Below are 26,059 nucleotides of genomic sequence, written 5' to 3'. Positions count from 1 at the left end.
TGTTGCTTCTGGAGATACTGCTTGTCATTTTCTGTAAGTACAGTCTTCAAGGATTATAAATATTTTTGAGGAAAAAGTAAGCTAGTTCCTCAAATTCATGGCTGATTTATGTTACTCAGAACAGGTGATCAAAACTTAATGACCACTTGTGCAGCCATCATTCAAACTTGTGATGGTGCTGAATGAGTGATACTTCCAATGGGTTTTTAGTGTTCCAGCTGTCACAGCATTCCCATGATCATGGGAGCCAAAGAGCCACGGGGGCACAGTGATTAGAATGCAGTATTGCAGGCTAACTCTGCCCACTGTCAGGAGTTCGATCCTCACCGGTTTGAGGTTGACTCAGCCTTCCATCCTTCCAAGGTCGGTAAAATGAGGACCCAGATTGTTGGGGACAATAGGCTGACTCTGTAAACCACTTAGAGATGGCTGTAAAGCACTGTAAAGTAGGATATAAGTGCTTTACAGCTAAGTGCTATTGCTTTTGCTATCATGTAGTCACCCTTTGCTGGAAATCCATGGGGAAGCCAGCAGGATGTCACAAAAGGTAACCAAATAACATCCTCACTTAATGACAGCGTGGGATTTGCTTAACAGCAGCAACTGAGAGTGTCAGAATTGCTGCTGCTAAGCAGTATGTTTAGGTAAGATCATGCTTTTTGACCAGGTCACTTAGCGATAGAAACTCCACTCCCAATTGCTGTTGTTAACTGAGGACTACTAGTAAGTATGCATGGAAAACAAAGCAGGCAAGGCGTGTGGTTTGTACATTGTGCTAACAACAGACCATGGGTATATTATGGGTCACATATAACTATTCATTTAGTGACCATTCAGAGTTACAATGGTCCTGAAAAAAGTGACTTATGACCGTTTTTCACACTTACAACCCTTGCAGCTACCCCCATGGTCTTGTGTTCAAAATTCAGACGCTTGGCAACTGGCATGTATTTAGGACCGTTGCAGTGTCTTCGGTTCATATGATCACCTTCTGACAAGCAGAGTTGGTTTGTACATTGGGGGAAGCCAGATTCACTTAACAACCATGATACTAATTGAAAAATGGAAGTGATTCACTTAACAACTCTGGCAAGAAAGGTCATAAAACGAGGCAAGGCCCACTTAATATCTTGGTTAGCAAAGGAAATGTTAGGCTCAGTTGTGGCCATGAATCAAGAACCCCCTGTATTCTGTCCAAGATTGCATCCCATAATCACAACCATACAACCACTGTTTGTTTAAATGCCCGTCAACTATTGACAGCATTTGATGCCATTAACCATGTTATCCTTCTGGATAACCTGCAATGGTAAGATATTGAGCACATCAATTGACATTGATTCCATTCCTCGCTAAGCAAGCAGTCAATGTGTGTTTATACATATCCATGGATGATCCAATGCAGAACATTACATCAGTTTGGGATGATATACACCAATAATACTCGCCCATATAATGCCGGACCAGGCTGGATCAGGAATGCTGCTGAATTCTAGAGCCAGTGCCTGGAGGCTGTCAGGCTGTAGATCAGGGGTACCCAACCTTGAATGGGATGCAAACGTTGATTAGTAATCAGTGTAGCAACTGTAGCAGGCGTGTCCAACCTTGGCAATTTTGCGAGCTGTGAATATCAATTCCCAGAATTCCCCAGCCAGCATGGACATCCCTGCTAGAGTTGCTACACTGATTACTAATCAACTTCTGCATCCCATTCAAAATGCTATCCCAAAGGTGCTCTTTCAGGAGGCAACTGCCTTGTTTTTTCTTTGAAGATGTTTCGCTTCTCATCCGAGAAGCTTCTTCAGCTCTGACTAGATGGTGGGGAGTGGAAGGATGGAGACCATCTAGTCAGAGCTGAAGAAGTTTCTTGGATGAGAAGCGAAACATCTTCAAAGAAAAAAACAAGGCAGTTGCCTCCTGAAAAAGCCCCTTTGGGACAGCCATGCCCTGGATGACTGAGGATCTCTGTAGACATTCAAAGTGCTAATTATTTTTCTTTATGCAAGGCTCGGTCCCTGGAATTTTCAACCCACTGTATGTGTTCATTTAGGGGAGGGGGGTTCCAGGGTCCACAGATCTAATGAAATAAATGGGACATATGTTCGAAGACATTTCTTTTTTGTGCCTGCTCCACAATCCGAGTATCTTGGGCGTCTAACCTTTTTGGGTCTTTAACAAAACCTTAAGATTTATCAATTCCACAGGGCAGTTGGGTTCCAGTGCTGACTAGCTTGCCTCAATTAACATTTTGTAACTGGATGTTTCTGTATTTTATTTTCATTTTCTTTCAGCTACTTGGCATTTTGTGTGTGCATATGTGCATGTGTGTCCTTGAGTCACAGGAAGCACACAGGACACACTTTTTCATATACTGTGAATAAACAAACAAACCCATTCTTGCTTGGAATCTCATCCAAGGAATATTCCATTTTGAATGTTAGCTTAGTAGCCGGCTTGCATAGACAAAACAAGGACATACAGGTGGTCCTGGACTTACAACCACAATTGTGCACAAAATTTCTGTTGCTAAGTGAGACAGTTGTTAAGTGAGTTTTGCCCCATTTTATGACCTTTCTGGCCACAGTTGTTAAGTGAATCACTGCAGTTGTTAAGTTAGTAAACTGGTTGTTAAGTGAACCTGGCTTCCCCATGGACTTTGCTTGTCAGAAGGTCGCAAAAGGGGATCCCGTGACCCGAGGACACTGTGACCGTCATAAATATGAGTCAGTTGTCAAGCATCCGAATTTTGATCACGTGACCCTGGGGATGCTGCAACAGTCGTAAAGTCATAAGTCATTTTTTTCAATGCCCTTTGAATGGTCACTAAATGAATGTTTATAAGTTGAGGGCTAACAGTACCGCACTCAGATTACTATAACAATATATTAAAAAGGGTCAAAACCTATAATAAGTTTTACCTTTTCCCAAGGCCTTGGTATGCCAAAAAACAAACAAACTATAATGCACTTTGGTTGTACTTAGTTCAAGGACACAATCACTGAGAAGGGGTACTTTCTGCAATCCACAAAAGCTGAAGAATCTCACACACACACACACACACACACACACAGACACACACACACACACACACACACACACACACACACACACACACTGTATTTTAGAACTTTAACCAGGAAGTGGCAGAAAGAATCTTATAGCTGCTTTTATTCTCTGCAGCTACCGACCAACAGGAATTTCAAAATCACATCCAAGTTGCTAAGAAAGTTCAGATCCTCCAATCCCCATATTGGGGTCATCCAGGAATAACCAGACCTTGTATATGAGGTCAGCAGACAAAAATTGCAATATGAGATTTTGACAGCCAACCTTAGAAATGCTGCTTTGGGCCTTCCACCTTTGGTAAATTGTAACCTTCCACACACCTTGCTAACCTATTCCTAGAGTACCCTTACTAGCATATCAGGCTGATGTAGCCAATGTTAATTCCTCAAATCCTGCAAGATCATAGGTTTTTCATGGCTACATCCACAGTCTCTACAGGAGCAAGAACTAGGAACAGCTAACCAGCTTCTTCTGCTGCTTTCCACCAATAGCAGTAGCATGAGGTAGCCTTCAGACCACTGGTTCAGGTGTTTCCAACCTTGACCATTTCCAGGTAGATGGACTTCAGCTCCCAAAATTCCATAGCCAGCATAGCCATTGCTGAGAATTCTGGGAATGGAAGTTCACTCACCTTCCGTTTGCCAAGGTTGGGAAACCTTGCTGCACTGGTATGAGGGAGGAGGAAAAATGAAGACATGGGCATTTACTGTCTTAAGGCACCCAGCAACCAGAGGTTTATTTTATGGAGTCCATGCAAATTAGCATGAAAGCACCAAATATTTGTTCTTTAATGTATTCCAGCAATTCTGTAAATCAAAAATTGCAGCTCTATCCAGAATGCAAATACGTTTTGTCCTGGTGGTGAATATTGCTTTTTCTTGCCTGCTCCACCACCTGGAAGAGCAGTTTCTTTTCTCCACAGCTCTGTTTAATGGAGGCCGTATAAGGGGAATGAAATAACATGTTAATTCAGAATTATTTAATTCAGAATCATTTTAATTTGCTTTTCAGTCTGAATTAGATATAAACAGGGTTTGCTCTCCTCCTCGCCACCCTTTTTTTACATCACACAAATTACATCCGTACTGATTTCTGCTGAGGGCATTAGCATTTTAATCAGCCATGCCATACTGTATCTGGCAGGCCAACTACAACTCAAGGTGTATTGATTTTTTTTAAAAAAAAATCACTTCCTCCATGAACATAAACGATGAATACTTTTTTAAAAATTGCAGTTCTGTGTAGCAGCCCGATGACATCTCTTTACGCTTTAAAATTTCCAGAATATTTCTATCCTGGCAGCGTGGTTTTTTTTTTTTCATATATCATCTGTAATTTGTTTCTTTTCTAGCAATGCTGCCCCGGATGAGCTCTCTTCTTGATCCGTGCCATGAAGTCAATTGTGAGAAAGGATATGTTTGCCGAGCTATTCATAATCAGGCAGAGTGTTTTCCAGAACCCCAGTCCTGCAATTCTGTCCAATGCCAAGAAGGGACCCTCTGTGCAATAGTCGATGGCTTTCCCAGATGTGTTCCTTACCCGCCCTCTTGTCATCAGGTCCAATGTAAAGAAGGGACAATTTGCAGCCTGACAGATGGCTTCCCCAAATGCGTTCCTGTGCCGCAATCCTGTGCCTCTGTTCAGTGCAAAGAAGGCACCATCTGTGCCATTATTAACAGTTGGCCTCAGTGCATTACAAGGCCCGCGTCCTGCCAAAACATCCCGTGCAACCCAGGAATGGTGTGTGAACTCATTAATGGCTGGCCGCAGTGTGTGCCTCACCCGCCTTCCTGTCACAGCATCCATTGCAAAGATGGGACCAAGTGTCAGATCGTTCATGGTCAGGCTCAGTGCGTTCCAACCTCTGCCTCGTGCAGTGAGATCCTGTGTGAGAAAGGAACCATGTGTGAGATGGTCCATGGCCAAGCCATGTGCGTCCGATTGCCACCATCCTGCCTCCATATTCAATGCAGGCAAGGGACCATGTGTGATATGGTTGACGGGTGGCCAAAATGCGTCCCAAGTCCAACTTGCAAAGATTTAAATTGTGAACCTGGTACTGAATGCAAGATGATGAATCACCTGCCCAGATGCTTGCCTGTTCCACTCTCCTGTGACCAAATTCACTGCAGGCCTGGGTCTGTATGTCAGCTGGCAGATGGTCAGCCCTTATGTGTGCCCATCTCACCCTCTTGCAACAAGATCCATTGTAAAGAAGGAACAATCTGTGAGATCCTTGATGGTGTCCCCAGATGTGTGCCTTCTGTCACCTCCTGTAACAATGTACAGTGCCCGACGGGAACCATCTGTGAAATGATCAACAATTGGCCCACCTGTAGACCTCGCCCACACTCCTGTGAGAGCATTGTGTGCAAGAATGGAATGGTCTGTGACATCGCCAATGGTTGGCCAACTTGTATTCCGGTTCTGCCAACAACTTGTGCAGCCATTGTTTGCAGAGAGCAAGCTGTGTGTGAAATGGTGAACGGTGTACCAACCTGCATACCCATCCCACTGTCTTGTGACAGATATAAGTGCAGACAAGGAACTATTTGTAAAGTTGTCCATGGATTGCCCATGTGCATACCTTTGGCATCTTCATGTGAGAAAATAGAGTGTGCACAGGGCTCTGTTTGTAACATAATTGATGGCTGGCCTAAATGTGTCACCGCCCCACCCACTTGTGACCAACTTCAATGTAAAGTAGGAACCATCTGCAAAAAAGTAAATGGCCAGCCTGTGTGTGTTCCACTCCCTCCCTCTTGTGGGCACATCTATTGCCAACAAGGGACAGTTTGTGAAATTGTGGAAGGATGGCCAAGATGTTTTCCAATCCCTGCATCCTGTGACAAAATCCACTGCAGACCAGGGACCACTTGCAAAATAATTGATCACTGGCCTCAGTGTGTCCCCATCCCACCTACCTGTGACAAACTACGCTGCAAAGATGGCAGCATTTGTGAAATTGTTGATGATTGGCCCATGTGCATGCCTACTCCAGCTTCCTGTGATAAAATCGAGTGCAAAGAAGGAACTATTTGTGAAATGGTTGATGATTGGCCCAGATGTAGCCGAATCTTGAACTCTTGTGAAAAAGTCCACTGCCAGGCAGGGAGCAAATGTGAAATATATGATGGGTTTCCAAAATGCATTTCTGTATCTCTTTCCTGCAACAATTATCGTTGCAAAGAAGGGTTTGTTTGTCATATCAATAATGGTTGGCCAAAATGTGTTCCTGATCTTTCTCCTTGTGAAAAACTCAACTGCAATGCAGGAATGATATGTGTAACACTTCACGGGCAGCCCAGATGTGTCCCCATCACCACCTCCTGTGCTAATATCATCTGCCAGGAAGGAACCATTTGTGAAATCAACCATGGTTGGCCCAAATGTGTTCCTATCTCAATCTCTTGTGAGAACTTCAAATGCAGTGAAGGAACTGTGTGCGAGATATATGAAGGACAGCCAAAATGCCTTCTTAGATCCCCCTCTTGTCATCAATTCCATTGTAAGAGTGGAACGGTGTGTCAAATAAACAATGGCTGGCCACAGTGTGTTCCGATTTCCCCTTCTTGTGGAAATGCCAGTTGCAGCATTGGGACCACATGCCAAATGGTTTCTGGCTTGCCCCAGTGTGTTCCTACATCACTGTCATGTGATCAATTCACCTGCCATGAAGGAAGTGTTTGTAAAATGGTTGATAACTGGCCAAGATGCCTTCCTATCCCATCCTCGTGTGATAGGTCAAATTGCCAGGAAGGAACTGTTTGTGAGATTGTTAATGGATTGCCAACTTGCATCCCAATTTCATCGAAGCTGTGTGCTTCTATGCATTGTCAAGCAGGAACTGTGTGTCAACTCATTGGTGGAAGCCCACAGTGCGTGCCCAGCACACCTTCCTGTAGCCAGTTTCAGTGTCCTGCTGGGACTATCTGTGACATGGCCAGTGGATGGCCCAAATGCGTTCCTGTACCAACCTCCTGTGAAAACACCCATTGTCAAAGTGGGACTATTTGTCAAGTTATAAATGGTTGGCCCAAATGTGTGGCCCCTGCACATTCATGCCAGACAACTCAGTGCTGGGAAGGGACTATTTGTAGAATGGTGGAAGGTTCACCTAGATGTTTTCCTGCTGTATCTTCTCATGCAATATGTTGGGCCTCTGGTCAGCCCCATTATCACACGTTTGATGGACGTAGCTTTGATTTCCAAGGTAGCTGCACTTATACGGTGGTTAAGACCTGCAGAACCAGCTCCAAGCTGCCATTCTTCCATATCTTCACCAAGAGTGAGAAGAATTCCCCTTTCTCTTTCATCAATCATGTCACCATCACCATCTACAACTCCAGCATCACCATGATCAAGCACGAGTATGGCCTTGTCAGAGTAAGAACCATCTTTGTATTGTTTCATTATTTATTTTTTTACTTATTTACATTTCACATTTCTTAACCGCCCATCTCCTTCATATAAACATTGAGAAAGTGCTGATGGCTTAACTTCAGCTGTACTAAATAAAATTCTGCTTATGAGAGACAAAAGAAAGCAGGTAAAACACATTTCTTTTGGTGAGCCAGTGTTGAAAATTGATAATCTAATAGTTATAGAAACTTTATGAATCTGCCTTATGCCAGAACAGACAATAGGCCATTACACTAAGCCATTAAAAAGTGCATGGCTTATCAGAAGGATGTCCAATCTAAAGTTGTCTTTGGCAACTTTAAGACTTATGGACTTCAACTCACAGAATTCCCCAGCTAGCCTTTCTGGGAATTGAAGTCCACAGGTCTTAAAATTATCAAGATTAGGCACACCTGGCTTAGAAGCAAGCCATTGTGGGCTGGAAATCAGGACTTATGGCTTTCTGTTTTAGTATTTAGGCAACTATATCTTCTTGTATTGCCTTCCTATCCTATGTGTCCTTGCTGTACTTTTTTTTGCTACCGTGTGACACAGAATGAACGCTGGATTATATGGCTCTTTAGCTCCTCTTAATGTTCTTAAATTATAGCTGAAACAAACCATGGGAGCACATTCACATACCAGCTCAGTAGGGTAGGTTTTGACCAGTTCTAGCCCTCCAGGATCTCACCCATTGATTAGTAACTTGAGCTCCTTTTTAACCTGAAGTTAGTAGATATTGGAATTGGGAAAATGTTCTGCATCTATAGCATAGCAGACTTTACTACCTATGTAAGTATCTGCTTTCATAGGACTGGAAGGAGTATGATGATAAACCTACCTTACTGATAAAAAAATTGGGTCAGCATATTACTGAAGATGTTTTTTTCTGGGATGCCTATAGGCATCTAGTGGTTCTCTATGGGAACAAGAAGTTAGGCAAGAAGGACCATTTTGAGATTTAACTCTCAAAATGCCCATCTTCTCTTCCATTTTAAAATTTCTATTAATACAATCCAATCCATTATCTTTTTTTAATGCTTCTGAAAATGAAATCGTAATGCACTAGCTGCTTGGGTGTTTTGTTGCAATCCAATTCATCTGTCAAATATGTAATCTTAAAAACAAAAGATAATCACTGGGCTCTGTCTCTTCTAGATCAACCAGGTACGCTCTCGTCTGCCTGTAAGTTTATACAATGGGATGATCTCCATATACCATCGAGGAAGCCAACTAGTTATCGAAACACAGTTTGGCCTGAAGGCTTACTATGACTGGAACTATTACCTAGTAGTGAAGGTCACTGCAGCTTTTCAGAGTCAGATTTGTGGCCTTTGTGGCAACTATAATGGAGATCCCAATGATGACTTTGCTACCCCTTCGGGAAGCTTGGCCGCCAACGCTGTGGAATTGGGCAAGAGCTGGAAAGTAGAAGATGGAGATCTGGCTTGCAGACACGGCTGCCATGACAGATGCCTGCAGTGTTCTGAAGAGTTAGCAGCCAGATACAATACAGAAAGTTCATGTGGCATGATTGTTCAACACAGGAGTGGTCCTTTCCATCGCTGCCATTCCTTGATTGATCCCAAGCCATATTTGAATGACTGCGTAATTGATTTATGTGCCTTTGAGGGCTACAAGCAGATTTTGTGTCGAGCCCTGAAGACTTATGCTGATGCTTGTCAGAGAGAAAGGATGGCAATATCTGCCTGGAGGAAGCATGCTGGCTGCCGTGAGTAAAGCCTGCGATTTATGAAGATAGGACTCCCACTAGTTTACAGTGACAGGCAGTCGTAGAAGGGGACTGTCATTCCAAAATGTAATGGGTGTGATAAATCAGTGTTGCATATATGTATAGCCAGACAGATGTTGCAGGTAAACGGGATAGAGATTGACTATAACATTACATTTAAAAGGAAACAGTCTCAGAAGAGGTGAGTTGATGAGCTGCTGAAAATAATCAGAAAATAAGAACATTGATTATATTAAGATGGATGGAGAAGAGGGACAATGAAAAGAGAGCCAGAGAACCAGCCAATCTATATAAGAATGGGTGACTTGGCCAATAAAAAGCCCTTTCTTTGGTTGCTCAGTTAAGTGTTCATAAACAAATAGAGGCATGGTACTCCACAATTGCCTTACCTGCATTACAGCCACTGTATTCTGCACCAAATGTAATTTCTGAATGTTCAAGAGTAGCTCCATGTAGAGGAGAGCACTCATACAAGGTGAGTGACTGAGAAAAGGAATTTCTGGTTTAGAAAGGATGCATTTGGGGCAACCGATAAATTTTGTAAAAGCTTTGCTGGCCACAGCTGCCACTTGCTCCTAGAACAGGAGCTGTGAGTCCATAAGGACCCTAAATTGCAGTTTCATTTGAGGAAGTGCCACACCACTCAAAACCAATGGAAGAACTATGCCCTTAATTCAGTGTGGTCAGGCTTGACTTTAAAGCAGGGATGTCCAACTTTGGCAACTTTAAAACCTGTGGACTTCAACTCCCAGAATTCCAGAGGCTTTAAAATTGCCAAAATGGGACACCCATTTTAAAGCCTGTTGCTCCCCACCCAGATGCTAACAGCTTCAGACATGGGACCAAAGCTTCAATAGCATTACTTAATCAACCAGGGGCCTAAATATATAGCTAAGTATCACCAGCATACCAATAATATCTGATCCCATGTTGATGGATGACCTTAACCTGAATATTAAACAAGAGGGTGAAACATCAATTCCCGAGGCACTCCACAAACTCAGAATCTTATCAGTTTCATTGCATTTTATTATATAGCAAAGATGAGATCTTGTACAAGAACATCTATAGCTAACTATGTTTGTTCTTCCTTCTACAGCCTTGATCTGTCCTGACCACAGCCAGCACATGGCCTGTGGCACAGCTTGTCCTGCCACTTGTAGCAACCTTGATGCGCCAAAGAAATGCCACCTGCCCTGCATGGAGATCTGTCAGTGCAAGCCAGGTTATGTGCTTGATGGTGGCAAATGCATTCCCAAAGAGCAATGTGGCTGCATCTATCACGGCCAGATCTATGCTCCCAATGAGCAGTTCTGGGCTGATCAGCAGTGTCATCAGCAGTGTACATGCAACCCACGAGACAGGAAAGTGGTCTGCCACGGCTCCGCTTGCAGGGAAGGAGAAGGGTGCCATGTGATTAATGGTGTAATAAAGTGTCATCCAACTTTCTATGGGACATGCACTACCCTGGGACAGCTGCATTATATCACCTTTGATGGACTGCAGTTTGACTTCCATGGAACTTGCATTTATCGTTTGGCTGAGCTCTGCTACAAGATAGCAAACCTCACTCAATTCCAAATCCTGGTTCAGCACCAAGGACAGGGATCTGAGACTCCAGCTGCTACCAAAGTACTTGAGGTCCACGTTTACGGGATGGCAATCCTTATCAGCCATAGCAAAGTCTTGGTGAGTACAGTACAGGTAGTTAATCAACGTACGACCACAATTGAGCAAGGCAGTTTTGTCACGTTTTATGACCTTTCTTGACACAGTTGTTTAAGTGAGTCCCTGCAGGTAAGTTAGTACAGGTAGATCTCGACTTATGAAATGTTGAGCCCCAAATTTATGTTGCTAAGTGAAACACTTGTTAAGTAGGTTTTTCTCCATTTTACAACCTTTCTTGCCACAGTTGTTAAGTGAATCACTGCAGTTAAGTCAGCAACACGGTTGTTAAATGAACCTGGTTTCCCCATTGAAGAGTTTGCTTGTCAGAGGGTTTCAAAAGGGGATCACATGACCCCCGGGACACTGTAACTGTCATAAATATGAGTCATGTGCCAAGCGTCTGAATTTTGATAACGTGACCACAGGGATGAGTCCCAAATGTCGTAAGTGTGAAAAACAGTCATAAGTCACTTTCTTCATTGCTGTTGTCACTTTGAATGATCACTAAATGAACTGTTAAAAGTCGAGGACTACCTGTAACATGGTTGTTAAGTGCAGCTGACTTCTCCATTGACTTTGTTTGTCAGAAGGTTCCCAAAAGTGACCACATGACTCCAGCACACTGCAACCATCATAAATATGAGCCAGTTACCAAGCATTTGAACTTTGATCACTTGACCATGGGGATGATGTAACAGTTGTAAGTGTGAAAAAGTGCCATAAGTCATTTCTGAATGTCATTGCAACTTCAAATGGTCCACCAGGCCAATGGTTATAAATCAAGGGCCACCTAGCATCTTCTACCCATCTCCTATTTATACTTGTGTGATTCTTTGAGTGGATATATCACCTTGATTTCTAGAGCAGTGGTTCTCAACCTGTGGGTCGGGACCCCATTTGGGGCCGAACGACCATTTCACGGAGGTCGCCAAACAATGCAGTCTGCCATTTTTTCCCCCTTTTCCTTAGCTGTGCTACTCCCTTTTATTCTATTGGCTTTTGAAAGCCAATAGAATAGACTCTCTTGAATAGAGTCTAATTCTATTGGCTTTCAAAAGCCAATAGGAATAGTCCAGGCTGTCTCTGCCCTGCTGAGCCCGCCAAAAGTCCCATTCTGCAAATGGTGCTGCACCAATTGAGTAGTCCTCGACTTACGACCAGTTGAGTAGTCCTCAACTTATGACCGGTTGGGGGTTGCGGCATTTAAAAGGTTGAGAAACACTGTTCTAGAGGGTTTATTATCCTCTCAGAAGAGAACGAGCAATCAAAACAGGATGATTGGGAAATTGTTAATTATTGATCAGAAATTATAAACCTCTTTCATTTGCATATCACTCTTTTAGGCAAAGGGAAATAACCTGCTATTCTCCAGATGTTACTTAAACTACCCCTTCCAACATTCCTCATTTTTAGCTGTAATTCCCAGGGATGTTGGGAGTTATAGTGTATCAGCAGCTGGGGTGTCCTGTTCCTGTTCTAAGGAAAAATCTACCATGCAAATTTTGCAGCAGTAGAGATAACAAATGCCTGCCCCCACTGCTCAAATTAAAAAGGGAAATTGAGGGAGCCCCTGCCTCCAATTAAGGAACTCTTTCCCAAGAAAAGAACAGCTGGCCCCGTGCAATCTTGTTTTAAACAATAATTGAAGGCATGCTTGTTCACTCAGGCATATTTAAGATAATTGGCTCGTGCAAGAAGGTTTTGATTTATTTCAATGAGGCACTTTATGCTGTAAAAGCAACTTGAGTGGCCTTATCAGGGTGAAGAGGCAACATGATTTAACTCAATGAGCTGCTTCTCATCATTTTGCACTCCCCTCTTAGTCTCCTCTAGCAGTTGCAAAATCCAGAAGAGAGGTTCGTAAAGGTACTAGGCATACCCAGAAACCTTTCTACTATACCAGAGGTCCCCAACCTTCGGGGCACCAGGGACCAGTTCTGTGGAGAGAGATTTTTCCATGGACCGGAGGGGGGGTGGTTTTGCTTATTTGTGCAGACCGGTTGCTGGCATGCTGCAGCCCGGTACCGGTCCATGGACCAGGAATTGGTGGCCCCTGTACTACACAACTGTGCAGCTGTTACTGAGGCAGGAAAAGTAAAAAAGTCTTCAGCTCTTGGGAAATCACCCAACCCTGTTAAGTTATGAAGCAGCTTCAGGCACTTATTTTGCTCCGTCATCGAAGTGGAACCCCCTTCTGAAGTTCTATGTGGTTCTTGAGCAAAGGTGGGCAATTATGGCCCCTTTATGACCTATTATTAACTTTAAAGTGTTCCATTTTACTGTCACATGTCTTTCTCCACGGGGCTCTAGGAAAGTATTCAGTAACAGTCCACTTTCTATCATACTTGTTCACAGAGCTATAAATAAGCTTTTTAGCAGAGCTGCAAGGGGCTGGGCCAAATTCTAGCAATCCACATTTTGAGTCAAGGTTCAAGAGATGAAACCATAGCATAGAGTAAAAAAAAAAACAGATTAATTGCAATAAGCAGAGAATAGCACAAGGATGAACTGTTGCGTTCTTACATGCTTGAGAGTTTGCTACTCTTGCTGCAGATGTTTCATTGCCAGGCTAAGTAGCAGCATTAGTCCATGGTGGAATGCCATTTCCTGGCTGTTTATATATACTGTACTAACTTGTTCTTTTAGTCTTGCTTCTTTCATCGCTCTTGGAATATTTTCTTTCTTTCTGGATTGTTCCTGTTTATCTGGTGCTAATCCTGTTCTCTGAGTCCTAGTTAACGGATCAAGGAATTCACCCTGGCAGATATAAATATATGCAGCTTCAAAGTAAAACTGACCCCAAAGTTATTCTAGTTAGAAACCTGCTTTCTGAGTGAATTTTTAATACTCAAGCCTTCTGCACTCCCCAGCCAAGCAGAGATGAAGCTAAGAAGCTTTGACTTTGCTAGAATTTGATTACACAGAGCTTTTAAGTTTCCCCTGCCCATGTTCATTCTTTCACCTTCTGCTTCTCCAGTTTTTTTTTCCAACCTATATTTTCAATGCTGTGGGTAGTCTTGTCTCCTGATCAGAGTATTCAGGAATAAGTGCAAGTACTGGGGCTTGGTTCTGGTACATCTGCAAAATTGGGTATCAATGAAAGAGAATAGCTCAGGGTTGAAATAAGGGGTCCTTGGTGCTCTCTGAACTTGGTTGTTTCCTTGCAGAGGTTTCATGACTCAAACTAGGTAACTACCAAACAAGCCCAACCAAAGAACCCCCAAGGCCACCACCCCCCCACCACCAACAGTGAAGGGCAAGCCAGGAGAATGTAAACTGAGAGCAAACCTCACTCCTTGCTAGCCTCGATGATGTTACCGAGTTTGGGTAATGAAATGTCTGCAAGAAAACAACGAAGCTCAGAGAGCACCGAAGACCCCTCAAAATTGGGTATATCAGCTTGGTCTTCCTCTAAGGAAGAAAACACATCTGGCTGAGCTCTAATCATCTCTGTATTTACTGGTGGGAAATTGCGTGAATGGAGAATGCCAGAAAAAAATGAGGTATCAGGCAAAAGAGGAAATAGCCCCTTTAAAGTGTAGGTTGAAAGAAACCTCTGAAAAGGCCTAATGTATTTTCAAGATGGGTATCTTTATGCTTTTCCAAGATTGAGACCTGAGTGCTTCTTCCATCTGGATTCACCCTAAAAGGTTTGTTTAATATATATTGTGAAATGTTCTCTCTCTCTCTCTCCCCCCCCCCCCTTGCTTTTCAGCTGAACGGCTTAATGATCAACCTCCCTTACAATGTTGACTATAACAAAATTTCCCTCTACCACCTGGGATGGGACATTGAGATCATGACCGATTTTGGTTTAATGGTCACCTTTGATATGAAGAATAATATTCGTGTCTCAGTGCCAGGAAGCTACAGGGGAAGAATGTGCGGTCTCTGTGGCAATTTCAATGGGAAAGTAGAAGATGACATGATGCAACAAAGTGGAATGCCAACAACAGATCCCGGAGAGCTGGGCAGAAGCTGGAAGATCCGGGATATCCCAGGATGCCATGAGAAGGAAAGGGAGACCTGTGTGGACATGGTGCATTTGGAGTACACGCAGAGAATGAGTAAGGAGTGTGGTCTCCTACTAGATGTACATGGCCCATTCAAGAGCTGCCACAGCAAGGTGCCACCTCACTCATACTTCCAAAACTGTGTCTTTGATTTCTGTTCCAATAAGGGCAACAAGAATGTCATCTGTCAAATTATCTCCTCCTACGCTGCAGCTTGCCAAACATTAGGGATCGAGATTTCTGAGTGGAGGTCCGTCCGCTTTTGCAGTAAGTAAGGATGGGCAAACATATATTATTTTCTATGGGAAGTTCTCAACTTACTACCAGAGTTGGGGCCAGAACTTCCATTGCTGAGCAAGGCAGGTTTTATCTGAGTCATGCCTGATTTTACAACCTTTTTGCCATAGTTATTAAGTGCATCACTGCAATGTTGTGAATTACATGGTCATTAATCCAACTTCCCCCATTGACTTTGCTTGTTGGAAATACCGTGTTTCCCCCAAAATAAGACCAGGTCTTATATTAATTTTTGCTCCAAAAGACGCAATAGGGCTTATTTTCTGGTTAGGGCTTATGTTCAGGGAAATATAGTACAAAATGCATCTGTCTGACTGACGATGTTAACTGGGGCTTATTTTGGGGGTGGGGCTTATATTACAAGCATCCTGAAAAATCATGCTTATTTTCTGGTTGGGTCTTATTTTGGGGGAAACCCGGTAGGCTGGGGAGGTCGCAAATGGTGATCCCGTGACCCTGGGACCCTGCAATTGTTGTAAATACAACAATTTTGATTATGGGGGTGCTGCAATGGTCATAAGTGAGAGGGCTGATTGTAGGTCACTTTTTTCAAGACTATTGTAATTTTGAATGATCACTAAATGAAGGGTTGCAAGTTAGGGATTGCTTCTATCGTGTTCACAGTTTGTCTGTGCAAATTTTATATCCACCCATTTCCATAACGTTGACAAATGTTTTTATGCAAGCAAAACAGTTTTATACAAATTTGGCAAATGTATAGTTTTGGGTCAAAACCACTCTATGCAGAGATCTGATTAGTTTTATACATTCCCTTAATGTCCATAATTTTATGTACTGGAGAACAGCATCACATGAGGTAAGGAAAGGATATATGCTTCAGTCTTATGGAAACAGATCAGAAATATGAATTAGGTCAGTTCCTACTGAAATTTGTGATGAACGAATTATATTCACATCCATAGCAGACTATTTATGGATAAGAAGCTTGTAGAAATTTCCTACCAAGAATGATGAGCAAAGCAACAAGCAAGTCACTTTTTTCTGAGTGAAAAAGATATGAATTATTCATTTTAATGAGAAAGTGACTAGGGAGATAACATTCTTGCTCACCCAGACTAGAAGCTGGGTCAGCCAAAAAATGCTGTGCTTAATCATTGTGAAAAACAGAATGTTAAACTAGATCAGTGATGGCGAACCTATGGCACGGGTGCCAGAGGTGGCACGCAGAGCCCTCTCTGTGGGCACGCACGCCGTCGCCCCAGTCTCTTTCAGCTGGGCTTTATAAAATCTTTTCGCTTTAGGCCTCCGCTGCCGTGTGCAAAAAAAAAGGATCAATCAGTCAATTTCAATTTCCCATGGGAAAAAAAAAGATCTTGCAAAATTGGAATTGATTGATTGAACTTTTTAGTCCCACCTAGTCTGCCATTACCACTGCAGCCATGCCCACCCAATGGGACACGCCCACCCAATGGGCCACACCCACCCAATGGGCCACACCCACCCAATGGGCCACGCCCACCCAATGGGCCACACCCACCCGGCACTCAGCGATGCATAAGTGGGTTTTGGGTTCCAGTTTGGGCACTCAGTCTCTAAAAGGTTCGCCATCACTGAACTAGATCAAGTAGGGAACATACAGTCATCCAGATGTTCTTCTAACTACAGTTCCCAGAAACACTAGCTTTCATGTCCAATGGCAAAGGTTTGGAGCAATAGTAATTTAATAATATCTGGATGGGCAATCCTTGGATCAACTTTTGTTCTAATAAGCAGATCTACCTTCATATCTTTGTGTTCCTATCTTCAGACTCGGAAATACTATCTTGGTCTTCCTGGTTACCCATCTAAAAACAGTCTGGTTTAACATGATACCATCAGGTCTCCTTGATTTTAGCATTCCTAATTCAGATATTAAAAGGACATCGTCACATCTAGAGGGTACCTGGAGCAGTGCATTGAAACGATGTCTTAAGATAATGTTTTGTAACTCTAAGATATTTGGACTTCAAGTCCCAGAATTCCCCAGCCAGCATTTCTGGCTGAGGAATTCTGGGAGTTGAAGTCCACACATCTTAAAGTTGTCAAGGTTGAAAAACAGTGATCTAAGAAGTCAGAAACTAATATATCTTCTTTCTTTGATGATAAAATGAATAAGAGTTTAAGAAAACTGAACATAAAGCAATGATAAACTATCTGGGACTCTTTTGATGATGTAAATTTCAAATCTTCAATCTTTCACCATCAATCATATCATTCGCAACTTATTTCAGTTGTGAAGCCAAATCTTGGGGGGGAGGGGTAGCAATAGTTTCCAGTCAAGATTCAAAGGGAAATTTAAGAAAATGTGATATAACAGTACTGCCTTCTGCAAAATACATCAATGTCTTCTTGTATTCCCCAGAATCTTACTGCCCCCCAAATAGTCATTATAAAGTCTGTGCCAGCCACTGCCCTGTGACCTGTCACAGCCTCTTTAATCCAGTCCTCTGCACTGCTAATTGTCGAGAGGGATGTGAATGCAACCAAGGCTTTGTTCTGAGCGGAGACCAGTGTGTCCCCATCTCAGAATGTGGCTGTGTCCACCAACGTCTCTACTACAAGGCGGGTGAGTCTTTCTTTGTCAATGGATTTTGCAAGGAGCAATGCACTTGCCACATCGGTGGTATCATGGAGTGCCACCGTTCCTCCTGTGGACCTCATGAGGAGTGTCGTGTGGTGGAAGGTATCCAGAAGTGCCATTCAGATGCTCCCAAGAAGAGTGGGACCTGTCATGTAGCTGGAGACCCCCACTACATCACCTTTGATGGCACCACCTTTGACCTTCAGAGCAACTGCACTTATACGCTGGCAAGGAGCTGTACACGTCAGCATTCCCTTCCATCTTTCTCCGTCAATATACAGAATGAAAGGCGATCCAAGGGCAAAATCTCCGTAACAAAAGTTGTATCTATCACAGCCTACCAAAACACCATTTCTCTCTTGCGAGAAAGGAGAGGCATTATCCTGGTAAGGAGATACAAATGGAAATATTATGAGTAGCGATGGGTGAAATGCTTTTTGTTGTGAGTTTCAATAGCAGATAAGTTAAAGAAGTAAATGGTTGCATCAGCCACAAGGCAATGCAAATACTGAAGGTGTACATGTTGAGATGGCCATATGAGTGTGGGTGGTGAATGATTCTAGTTATATCAGCTGTTAAAAGTCTAGAGGGAAAGTAGAATATGTCAGATTGTTGGGGGCAGTATGTGACTCTATAAACCACTTAGAGAGTATGAAGCTGTATATAAGTCTAAGTGCTATTGTTACATCTGGTGGGACCATGAGAAAGACCCTTCTCAGTGGTGGCCCATTCTCTATGGAACATCATTCTCCCCCAAAGTATGGTTGGTCCCCATTCTTTTGCTTTTCTAAAAGGCCCTAAAAACATTTTTTTGTCAATGGGCCTGTGAACCCCAAATGGAGATGAAGCCAATCAAGTGGTTGATTTAATTGTGCTGCTGCTGTCATGTGTGTGGTTGTGTGTGGGCGGATGGGGGGAGGTATGGGTTTTTATGTGGTAGGTTTTTAAATAGTGCACCTTCCCAGAGTTGCTTATGTGTGAGTTGGGTGGCTATATAAATTTGTTTAATAAATAAATAGACAAAGATGACATTTTTTTTAGACAAATCAGAGGTAACTAGTCTTCTTCAATTGTCTTCTTGTTTCACTCTCATCCCCTTACTGCCACCACAGGTGAATGGTGCCATGACCTACTTACCTTTCCGCCTTGAAAGTGATAGTATGTGGGTCTTCTATCATGGTGACAATATTGTGCTTCGGACGGACTTTGGCTTGTTTGTCTCTTTTGACCAACTCTACCACCTGATTGTCCAGGTGCCTGAGGCTTATCAGAGCCAGATGTGTGGTTTATGTGGCAATTACAATGGGCATCCCCTTGATGACATCTCTCTGCCCACTGGACAGCCAGCCCTAAGCGTGCAAACCTTTTCAGCTGCATGGAAAGTAGCTGCTCCTTCTGCCGCTTGTACCGAAGATTGTGCCTCCATTCTGTGTGGTGCATGTCAAGAGAGTCGGAAGGCCAGCTACATACACAGCACCCAATGTGGCATTTTGCAGTCCCCCTATGGACCTTTCAGTGCTTGCTATTCCACCATCAACCCTATGGACTTCTACAACAATTGTGTATATGACCTCTGCAAGGCAAGGGGGAACCCAGTTATTCTCTGCCGAGCTATCCATAGCTATGTTGCTGCTTGTCAAGCAGCTGGTGTCCAGATCAAACCCTGGAGGACAGCAAACCTCTGTCGTAAGTGCTTCTAGGGAGGCAGTTTCTATGAAGAGCATCTCCTAAGGCAGAGTAGGGAGAATGGGAGGTGCAGGACATAAAATAGCCATAGCCACACTGGGCACATCAGTTGTCTGTCTCTCTCTGAGTTGGAAGAAGTTTCTTTGATAGCAATTTAGCTTCAGGTGTACAAATTTCCCTCCCCTCCTATTACCCATCTGTTCTCCCTCTATTGTTACTGTTATTGTTGGTTTCACAGTCAGCCAGATGTTTAGACTGGATTTGGCATTTCCATCCAGCTATCAAGTTCTTCCCAAGGACCTGAGATAGGCAGATGTCATTTGATGGTATTGAAGAGTATTTTATAATCACCCATTTGAGAAGCCCTGATCTAAGCACATTAGTTGACCTCATTCTCACATCCTCAAGAAGAGAACTCTCTCTGGCAGTAACATTTTCTCCTTGCAGGAGGAAATCCGTTGCACATTATTTGAAGAAGAGCTGTAGCTCAAGTGGGAGAAAGTATATGCTTTGCCTGCAAGAGATTATTAGTTCAAGCCCAAGCAGTGTCAGAAGAGGCTTCATTTTGGCTATCGAACTAGTCAATACACAATTCTTGAGCAATCTTTGTTCTAACATACAACTTCTCATATTGTTATGAGAACCTACCTACCTTCTCATATTGTTATGAGAACCTGCCTACCTTCTCTTTTCTGGATAACCTAGTCTTCTTTGTTTCTTCCAGCTATGAAGTGCCCAGTCAACAGTCAGTATGAACTCTGCACCCGGGCTTGTCCCAGCAGATGCAAAGAGGCAACTGGCATCACGAAGTGCCCCAACCACTGTGCTGAAGGCTGCCAGTGTAAAAAGGGCTTCTTTATGGCAGGGTATCACTGTGCCCCCATCAGTCAATGTCGCTGCTTCCATAAAGGCATGTGGCTTAAGGCAAGTGAGAGCAGAAATTCTTATGATTGCAAAGTTTTGTGTTTTTTATTTAGGAGATTTTTCTATCCAGCTTTTCTTCTTCAGAGAGCAAAGGTAGTTCAGGTAGTTCTCACATTACAACCGGTTGCTTAACGACCATTTGAAAGTTACAACGGACCTGCCTAGAGATCCTTATGACCCAGTTCTAAACTATGGTTGTAAGTCGAGGACTTCCTATAGACATAACCTTCTGTCTTCCTCCAGTTTTTCTCATAACAACCCATGGAGTAGGCTGAGCTGAAAGGAAACAACTGATTGACTCAATAAAAGGATAGAGCAGGAGACATCTAGTCACTACTTAATTTTGGCTTTCTGCCTTTTCTGTTTCAATGATGCATGTTGACTGCTTCTGCAGGGCTGAAGATTTAGGAAGTGGAATAGCATCTGCATAATAGCACACTGTTGGTTCTCCAAAGTAGAAGAACTATAGCTGTACAAAAGGGACCTTATGGATGAACTGGTGTTGCCAGCAAACAGAAATATGCTGGCATTCTCACTGCTTCATCCCAAAAAAGTACAATATTAAAGGATTAGGTGGAATGAAACTTGGCTCAATAATAGTAACTGTGAGAGGGATCTTGGAGTCCTAGTGGACAAATCACTTAAATATGAGCCAGCATGTGCTGCAGCCGCCAAAAAAGCCAATGCAATCCTAGGCTGCATTAACAGAGGGATAGACTCAAGATCACGTGAAGTGTTAGGATTGCTTTATAATACCTTGGTAAGATCACACTTGGAATACTGATCTAGGTTTGGTCACCACAATATTAAAAAGATGTTCAGACTCTGGAAAGAGTGCAGAGAAGAGCAAGGAAGATTATTAGGGGGCTGAAGACTAAAAGATATGAAGAATGGTTGCATGAATTGGGTGTGTCTAGTCTAGTGAAAAGAAGCACTAGGAATGATATGGTAGCAATGTTCCAATACTTGAGAGGTTGTCACAAACAAGAGGGGGTCAACCTGTTTCCCAAAGCACCGGAAGACAAACAAGAAGCAATAGATGGAAACCAATCAAGGAGAGAAGCCACCAGGAACTAAGGAGAAATTTCCTGGCAGAAAAATTAACCAGTGGAATGACTTGCCTTCAGAATTTGTGGGTGCTCCATCACTTGAGGATTTTGAGAAGAGGTTGGATAACCACTTGCCTAAAATAGTAAAGGGCCTTCTGCTTGGGCAGGGAGCTGGACTAGAAGATCTCCAAGGTCCCTTCCAACTCTGTTATTCTGTATTCTGTTCTGAATGAAAAGAAGAATGAAAATAAAAATGGGAATAACGATGATGCCAGAGAGACAGTGGGAAAAGAGGGACAATCCAAATTAATAGAAATTAAGGAATCCATCTATCAATTTCAACAGAAGTATTGGAAGGTTGATAATTAGATATCAGATAAGAAGGTTTTGCAAATATGCCATTAACCCACAATAATTGTGACTATTATCTTATTAATGTAAGGGATAAGTACATCCTGCCACGGATGCTGGCCATTTTTTTAGCTGTCACCCCTAAACCTGCCATATTTTTATTGCAGCCTGGAACGCCAACGATCACAGCCAATTGCATGGAGAGATGTACTTGTGAACGTCAAGGTCAACTGACATGCACTCCATTCCCATGTGCAGCTGGAAAAACTTGTGTACTGAATAATAACAAATGGGACTGTGTCGGGAAGGAGGGACACTGCACCATTGCCCATGAACACATCTTCACCTCTTTTGATGGAGTATCTGGAAAGCTTCCAAGCGAGGGGTCCTTTGAGATCACAGCCCTTGTCAATGCTAAGTCAAAATCTTGGTTCCGGGTGGTGGTGCAGGTGAAGAAATGTCCCCAGTGTGCAACACCCAGTGTGGTCTCTGTCACTGTCTATTTCCACAAGCTGATTGTGCTGGTGAATAAGGATAGCTCAGTTTCGGTAAGAAGCAACTCCTGGCAGATGATAGCTCTCATGTTTTATTCACCTACTCTACTTGTAGTACTTTATCTCTTTCTTTCTTCTTTCTTCTCCTTCTACATACAAAATGTACAGGATTTGTAATCACCTAATTGCCTTTCCTTCTCCCTTTCCTTTTCACCTAGTTGTCTCTGTCTGATCTAGACTGCCACAACTAATGAACAAATCAATGAGGTGTAAATTTTATAATGAAAGGTACCAGTAGCAACTGAGATCCGTCTGCAATGAAGTTAGAGTCTATGTACTCTTAGGAGACTAGGATGTAACACAGAGATCAAATGAAGGAAGGCGAATATACGTGTCACAGGATAATATTGCAGGGTCCAATCTGGGTCAGTTACTGGGATCAGAGTTTTAGTCTTCTGAGCTTTCGGACTTGTACTGGAGCCCATCCTCAGGGAGCTTCTTTCTAGCAGGGTGTGTGCTTTGGGCTGTTCTGTGTGTAGTATTTATATGTTGCCTGTTGTGTGTGGCTTTTTAATGGTTGATTGGGGTATTGATGGCTGGCCATTAAGTTGTTGGCTGTTGTTTCCTTGTGCTGCCAAGCCTCCTAAGCACTTGATAAGCTGGTGCTAAATCAGCACTCCTGTTGACTGACAAAGGGCCTGATTCCCAGGCTTCAATCATTTCCCTGGCTGGTTTTGTACCCACTCATCCAACAATCCTAGTAGCTGCAAAATTTAATGTATACATCAGAGATCAAATATCTATGAGTTGGTATGGCAATTCAGGGTGGAAGAATTAGGTGCAGATTGATAAACTAGGGGGCTGAAATTGGTGAGACTTAGGAAGAAAATTCTGGAAGAATGTGAAGCAGAATCAAGAAGAGAGAGAAGTAAATTAATATGTAGAAAAGCTCAAGGACAGAGACACAGACTTCAAGAAAAATGCCAAAGTTTCTAGATTTGTAACTAACTCTTGAAATTCAGGGTGAGCGGGCGTCCAACTGTACATTACCACCCAACTGATCCATTTGATTTATGGGATCTCATGCAAGGCCCTTACTAATTCCTCTCCTCTGAAGGCTCTGTACCCTTAGTTTTATATCAAAAGGATCCATAAGGAGCACCGTGACATTCTACCTGTCCACCTCTTTCTTCTAAAACTAACAGTCTAGAAGTTAATTTGGACGTGATGTTAACCAGTATGTGTCGACTTTTAGGCTGCCCAGCAGGCTTAACTGGTACGAACACCATTATTAAGCTCAGTTAGAGTAAACGTTAGCTTGTTATGGCCTAGACTTTTGAATGAAACCAGATTATTTGGTTAATGTATGATTTCATATATTAAGCAAACTTAGAAAATGGATTAATTCAGTAACCAGATTTTTCTGTACAACAAAAACTTTTCTGGAAAGTTTTTGGTAGCACCTTTTGATTGCATAATGTAAAATGGCAGAAAATGGAAAGAGGAAATGTGATTCTCGGTAGTAGGGTATGAAGTTTTAAAAGAGAAATGTTACAGAAATGAAGAGACTGAGCACTACCATGTAGTGATGCTAAGGGAACTGCAAATTTAGCCAAAACTCCATTCTCTGACTGTGATAAATACCGGTTTTCTAGAAGAAAATTGCCCACTTTCTAGTATTCTTATTCACCTCTGTTTTTCTCACATATCTTCCACAATTCAGTACACAATGTCTCCAGGCAATTTGTGGATTTGCATTTTCTAGGTGAATGGGCATCCTGTTCATCTCCCAGCTCAGCCTTCCAAGGAGGTATCAATAACCTTAGTCCAAGATACGGTGATAGTGGCACATGAATCAGGTGTACGGGTTCTCTATAGTACTGGTGGTGACTTAACAGTGACAATCAGCGCAACCCTGGCCAACAAAGTGTTCAGATCCTGTGGGAACTTCAATGGTAATGCTGCAGATGACCTGAGGCTTCCCCATGGTAAGAAGGCTCATACCATTACTGAGGTCCTCAACTACTGGAGAGTCAGAACAGGAATACAACAGGGTATGTAAAGATAGAAACTTATTTCTTTCTTTTTGTTAATATTTTTCTAGTTTTACTTTCTAATTTAACTCCATATTTAGACAAATATGAGTGGAAACTAATCAAGGAGAGAAGCAACCTAGAACTAAAGAGAAATTTCCTGACAGAACAATTAATCAATGGAATGACTTGGCTCCAGGAGTTGTGGGTGCTCCATCACTAGAAGAGATTGGACAGCCATTTATCTGAAATGGTATAGGGTTTCCTGCTTGAGCAGGGGGGTGGACTAGAACTCTGTTATTCTGTTAAATTATAAAGTGAATATCATGTTCCCATCAGTGACTACAGATGCAAACATCTAAGTGTACCATAGCCTGGCACTTGACCCTTCATGTTTAAGGAAACATGTTGGTCTACTTAATGTTTGCTCCTCTTAATGTTGAAGTCTTTTCAAGCTCCATATGGAAGTGCTACACACACATTTATTGCTCTGAGGGGGGTGCATACCATTGTTTGAAATTCAAAATACCAAACACTTTTTTCCTTCTTTTTTTTTTTTTTTTTTTTTTGAAGCTCATTTCAAAATCCACTCCTATATGGCGCCTTGATTGAAGATCAGTTTTCATAACACCAACATTCCCAGGAATGCAGTCTGGACTGTATCATGGATGGATGGAAGAGAAAATTATTTTCTTATATGAACTCATTCAATTTGCATCTCTGAAAATCTGCATTCGACTATGTTTGGCAGTGGAGTTTACAACTAAAATGGTAAAATTATACATATTAAAAATCCACAGAAGAGTATTTGGAGAACAGAATCCACAAAGGCGTTGCATTAAGAGAAAAGGATGAGAAAGGGATTCCCCAATGTGTGCAAATTTTGTGTGAATTTTCATGTATTTTTTAAAAAAATGTATATGAATACTGAATGCTGGGAAATTCAGCAAATTTGATAGATTCGCCTTTTCCTACAAGCCGGAATATCTTCTAGTACAGGGTTTCCCAATCCTTAGTGACTTTAAGCCAACATCTCTGGTTGGGGAATTCTGGGAATTGTCCACGTGTCTTAAAATTGGCAAGGCTAGCTGTAGAATTCTAGGAATTGTAATCCCTGTGTCTTAAACTTTCCAAGGTTGGGAAATCCTATTCTAGAGTCCCAGACCACAAGTGAGCAAATGGTCTTGTAAACACAACATACAGCATCTTTTGTTCTATTGCCAACAGTTACCTCCCACCAACTGGATTCATGTATCCTACAAACATACTTATTGGCTGAGATCACCCATGCTAAGCCTGGTTCGTTTCTAACACTGGGCGAAGCCTACATCAAACAAGCAACACTACAGCTTATGCTGATGTGTGAATGTAGCCATTGATTCACAAATGCTGAAGTCTCAGCAGTTGAGGAGATTGTACTTAATTTGGATTCTAGCTAGGATCTGCTTTTTTAAAATAAAAATCTACTTTGATATTTAACATTAGTTTACCTGCTAAACACACATTTGAAATGCAATATCTGCTGAATTGGTATGGTTACCATATTTGAGGTGCAAAAGTTCGTTGACCACAAAGTGTCACCAGAGATTTGCACCTCTTTGCTGCTGTCTAGTGGTTATTCAGATACTTGCAGTCTAGGTGTGGTAGCTCTAAATATAAAATAGTAGCTGTTCACTGCAACATAAGGTTTAGATATATAGCTTTTTTTTGGTGAGGGAGGTTGAATGTTTTGAATCATTTTGA

The 26,059-nt window shown here is 42.4% G+C and overlaps 1 protein-coding gene across 1 annotated transcript; it reads left to right on the top strand.

Moving 5' to 3' along the window:
* Positions 1-26,030, top strand: LOC120300048 (IgGFc-binding protein-like). The gene is made up of 11 exons (XM_039325547.1): positions 1-33; positions 4,418-7,452; positions 8,626-9,199; positions 10,320-10,909; positions 14,604-15,168; positions 17,561-18,165; positions 18,892-19,465; positions 20,190-20,389; positions 21,957-22,337; positions 24,049-24,337; positions 24,890-26,030. The coding sequence occupies exons 2-11, from the start codon at positions 4,420-4,422 to the stop codon at positions 24,922-24,924; spliced, it is 6,846 nt and encodes a 2,281-aa protein (XP_039181481.1). The 5' UTR covers positions 1-33; positions 4,418-4,419; the 3' UTR covers positions 24,925-26,030.
* The last annotated feature ends 29 nt before the right edge of the window (positions 26,031-26,059 follow it).

This window comes from Crotalus tigris, unplaced genomic scaffold (assembly GCF_016545835.1).
Source record: "Crotalus tigris isolate CLP2741 ecotype Arizona unplaced genomic scaffold, ASM1654583v1 scf7180000024338.4412243, whole genome shotgun sequence".
In the NCBI taxonomy this organism is placed as follows: Eukaryota; Metazoa; Chordata; class Lepidosauria; order Squamata; family Viperidae; genus Crotalus; species Crotalus tigris.
This window is presented reverse-complemented; position numbering and strand designations above follow the sequence as displayed.

Excerpts from the sequence above, each read along its gene's own strand:
- LOC120300048 (XM_039325547.1), top strand. The coding sequence starts at position 4,420 with ATGCTGCCCCGGATGAGCTCTCTTCTTGATCCGTGCCATGAAGTCAAT. Across the intron at positions 10,910-14,603 it reads TCAGCCATAGCAAAGTCTTG|CTGAACGGCTTAATGATCAA; the intron begins GTGAGTACAGTA and ends CTTGCTTTTCAG. Across the intron at positions 20,390-21,956 it reads ATAAAGGCATGTGGCTTAAG|CCTGGAACGCCAACGATCAC; the intron begins GCAAGTGAGAGC and ends TTTTTATTGCAG.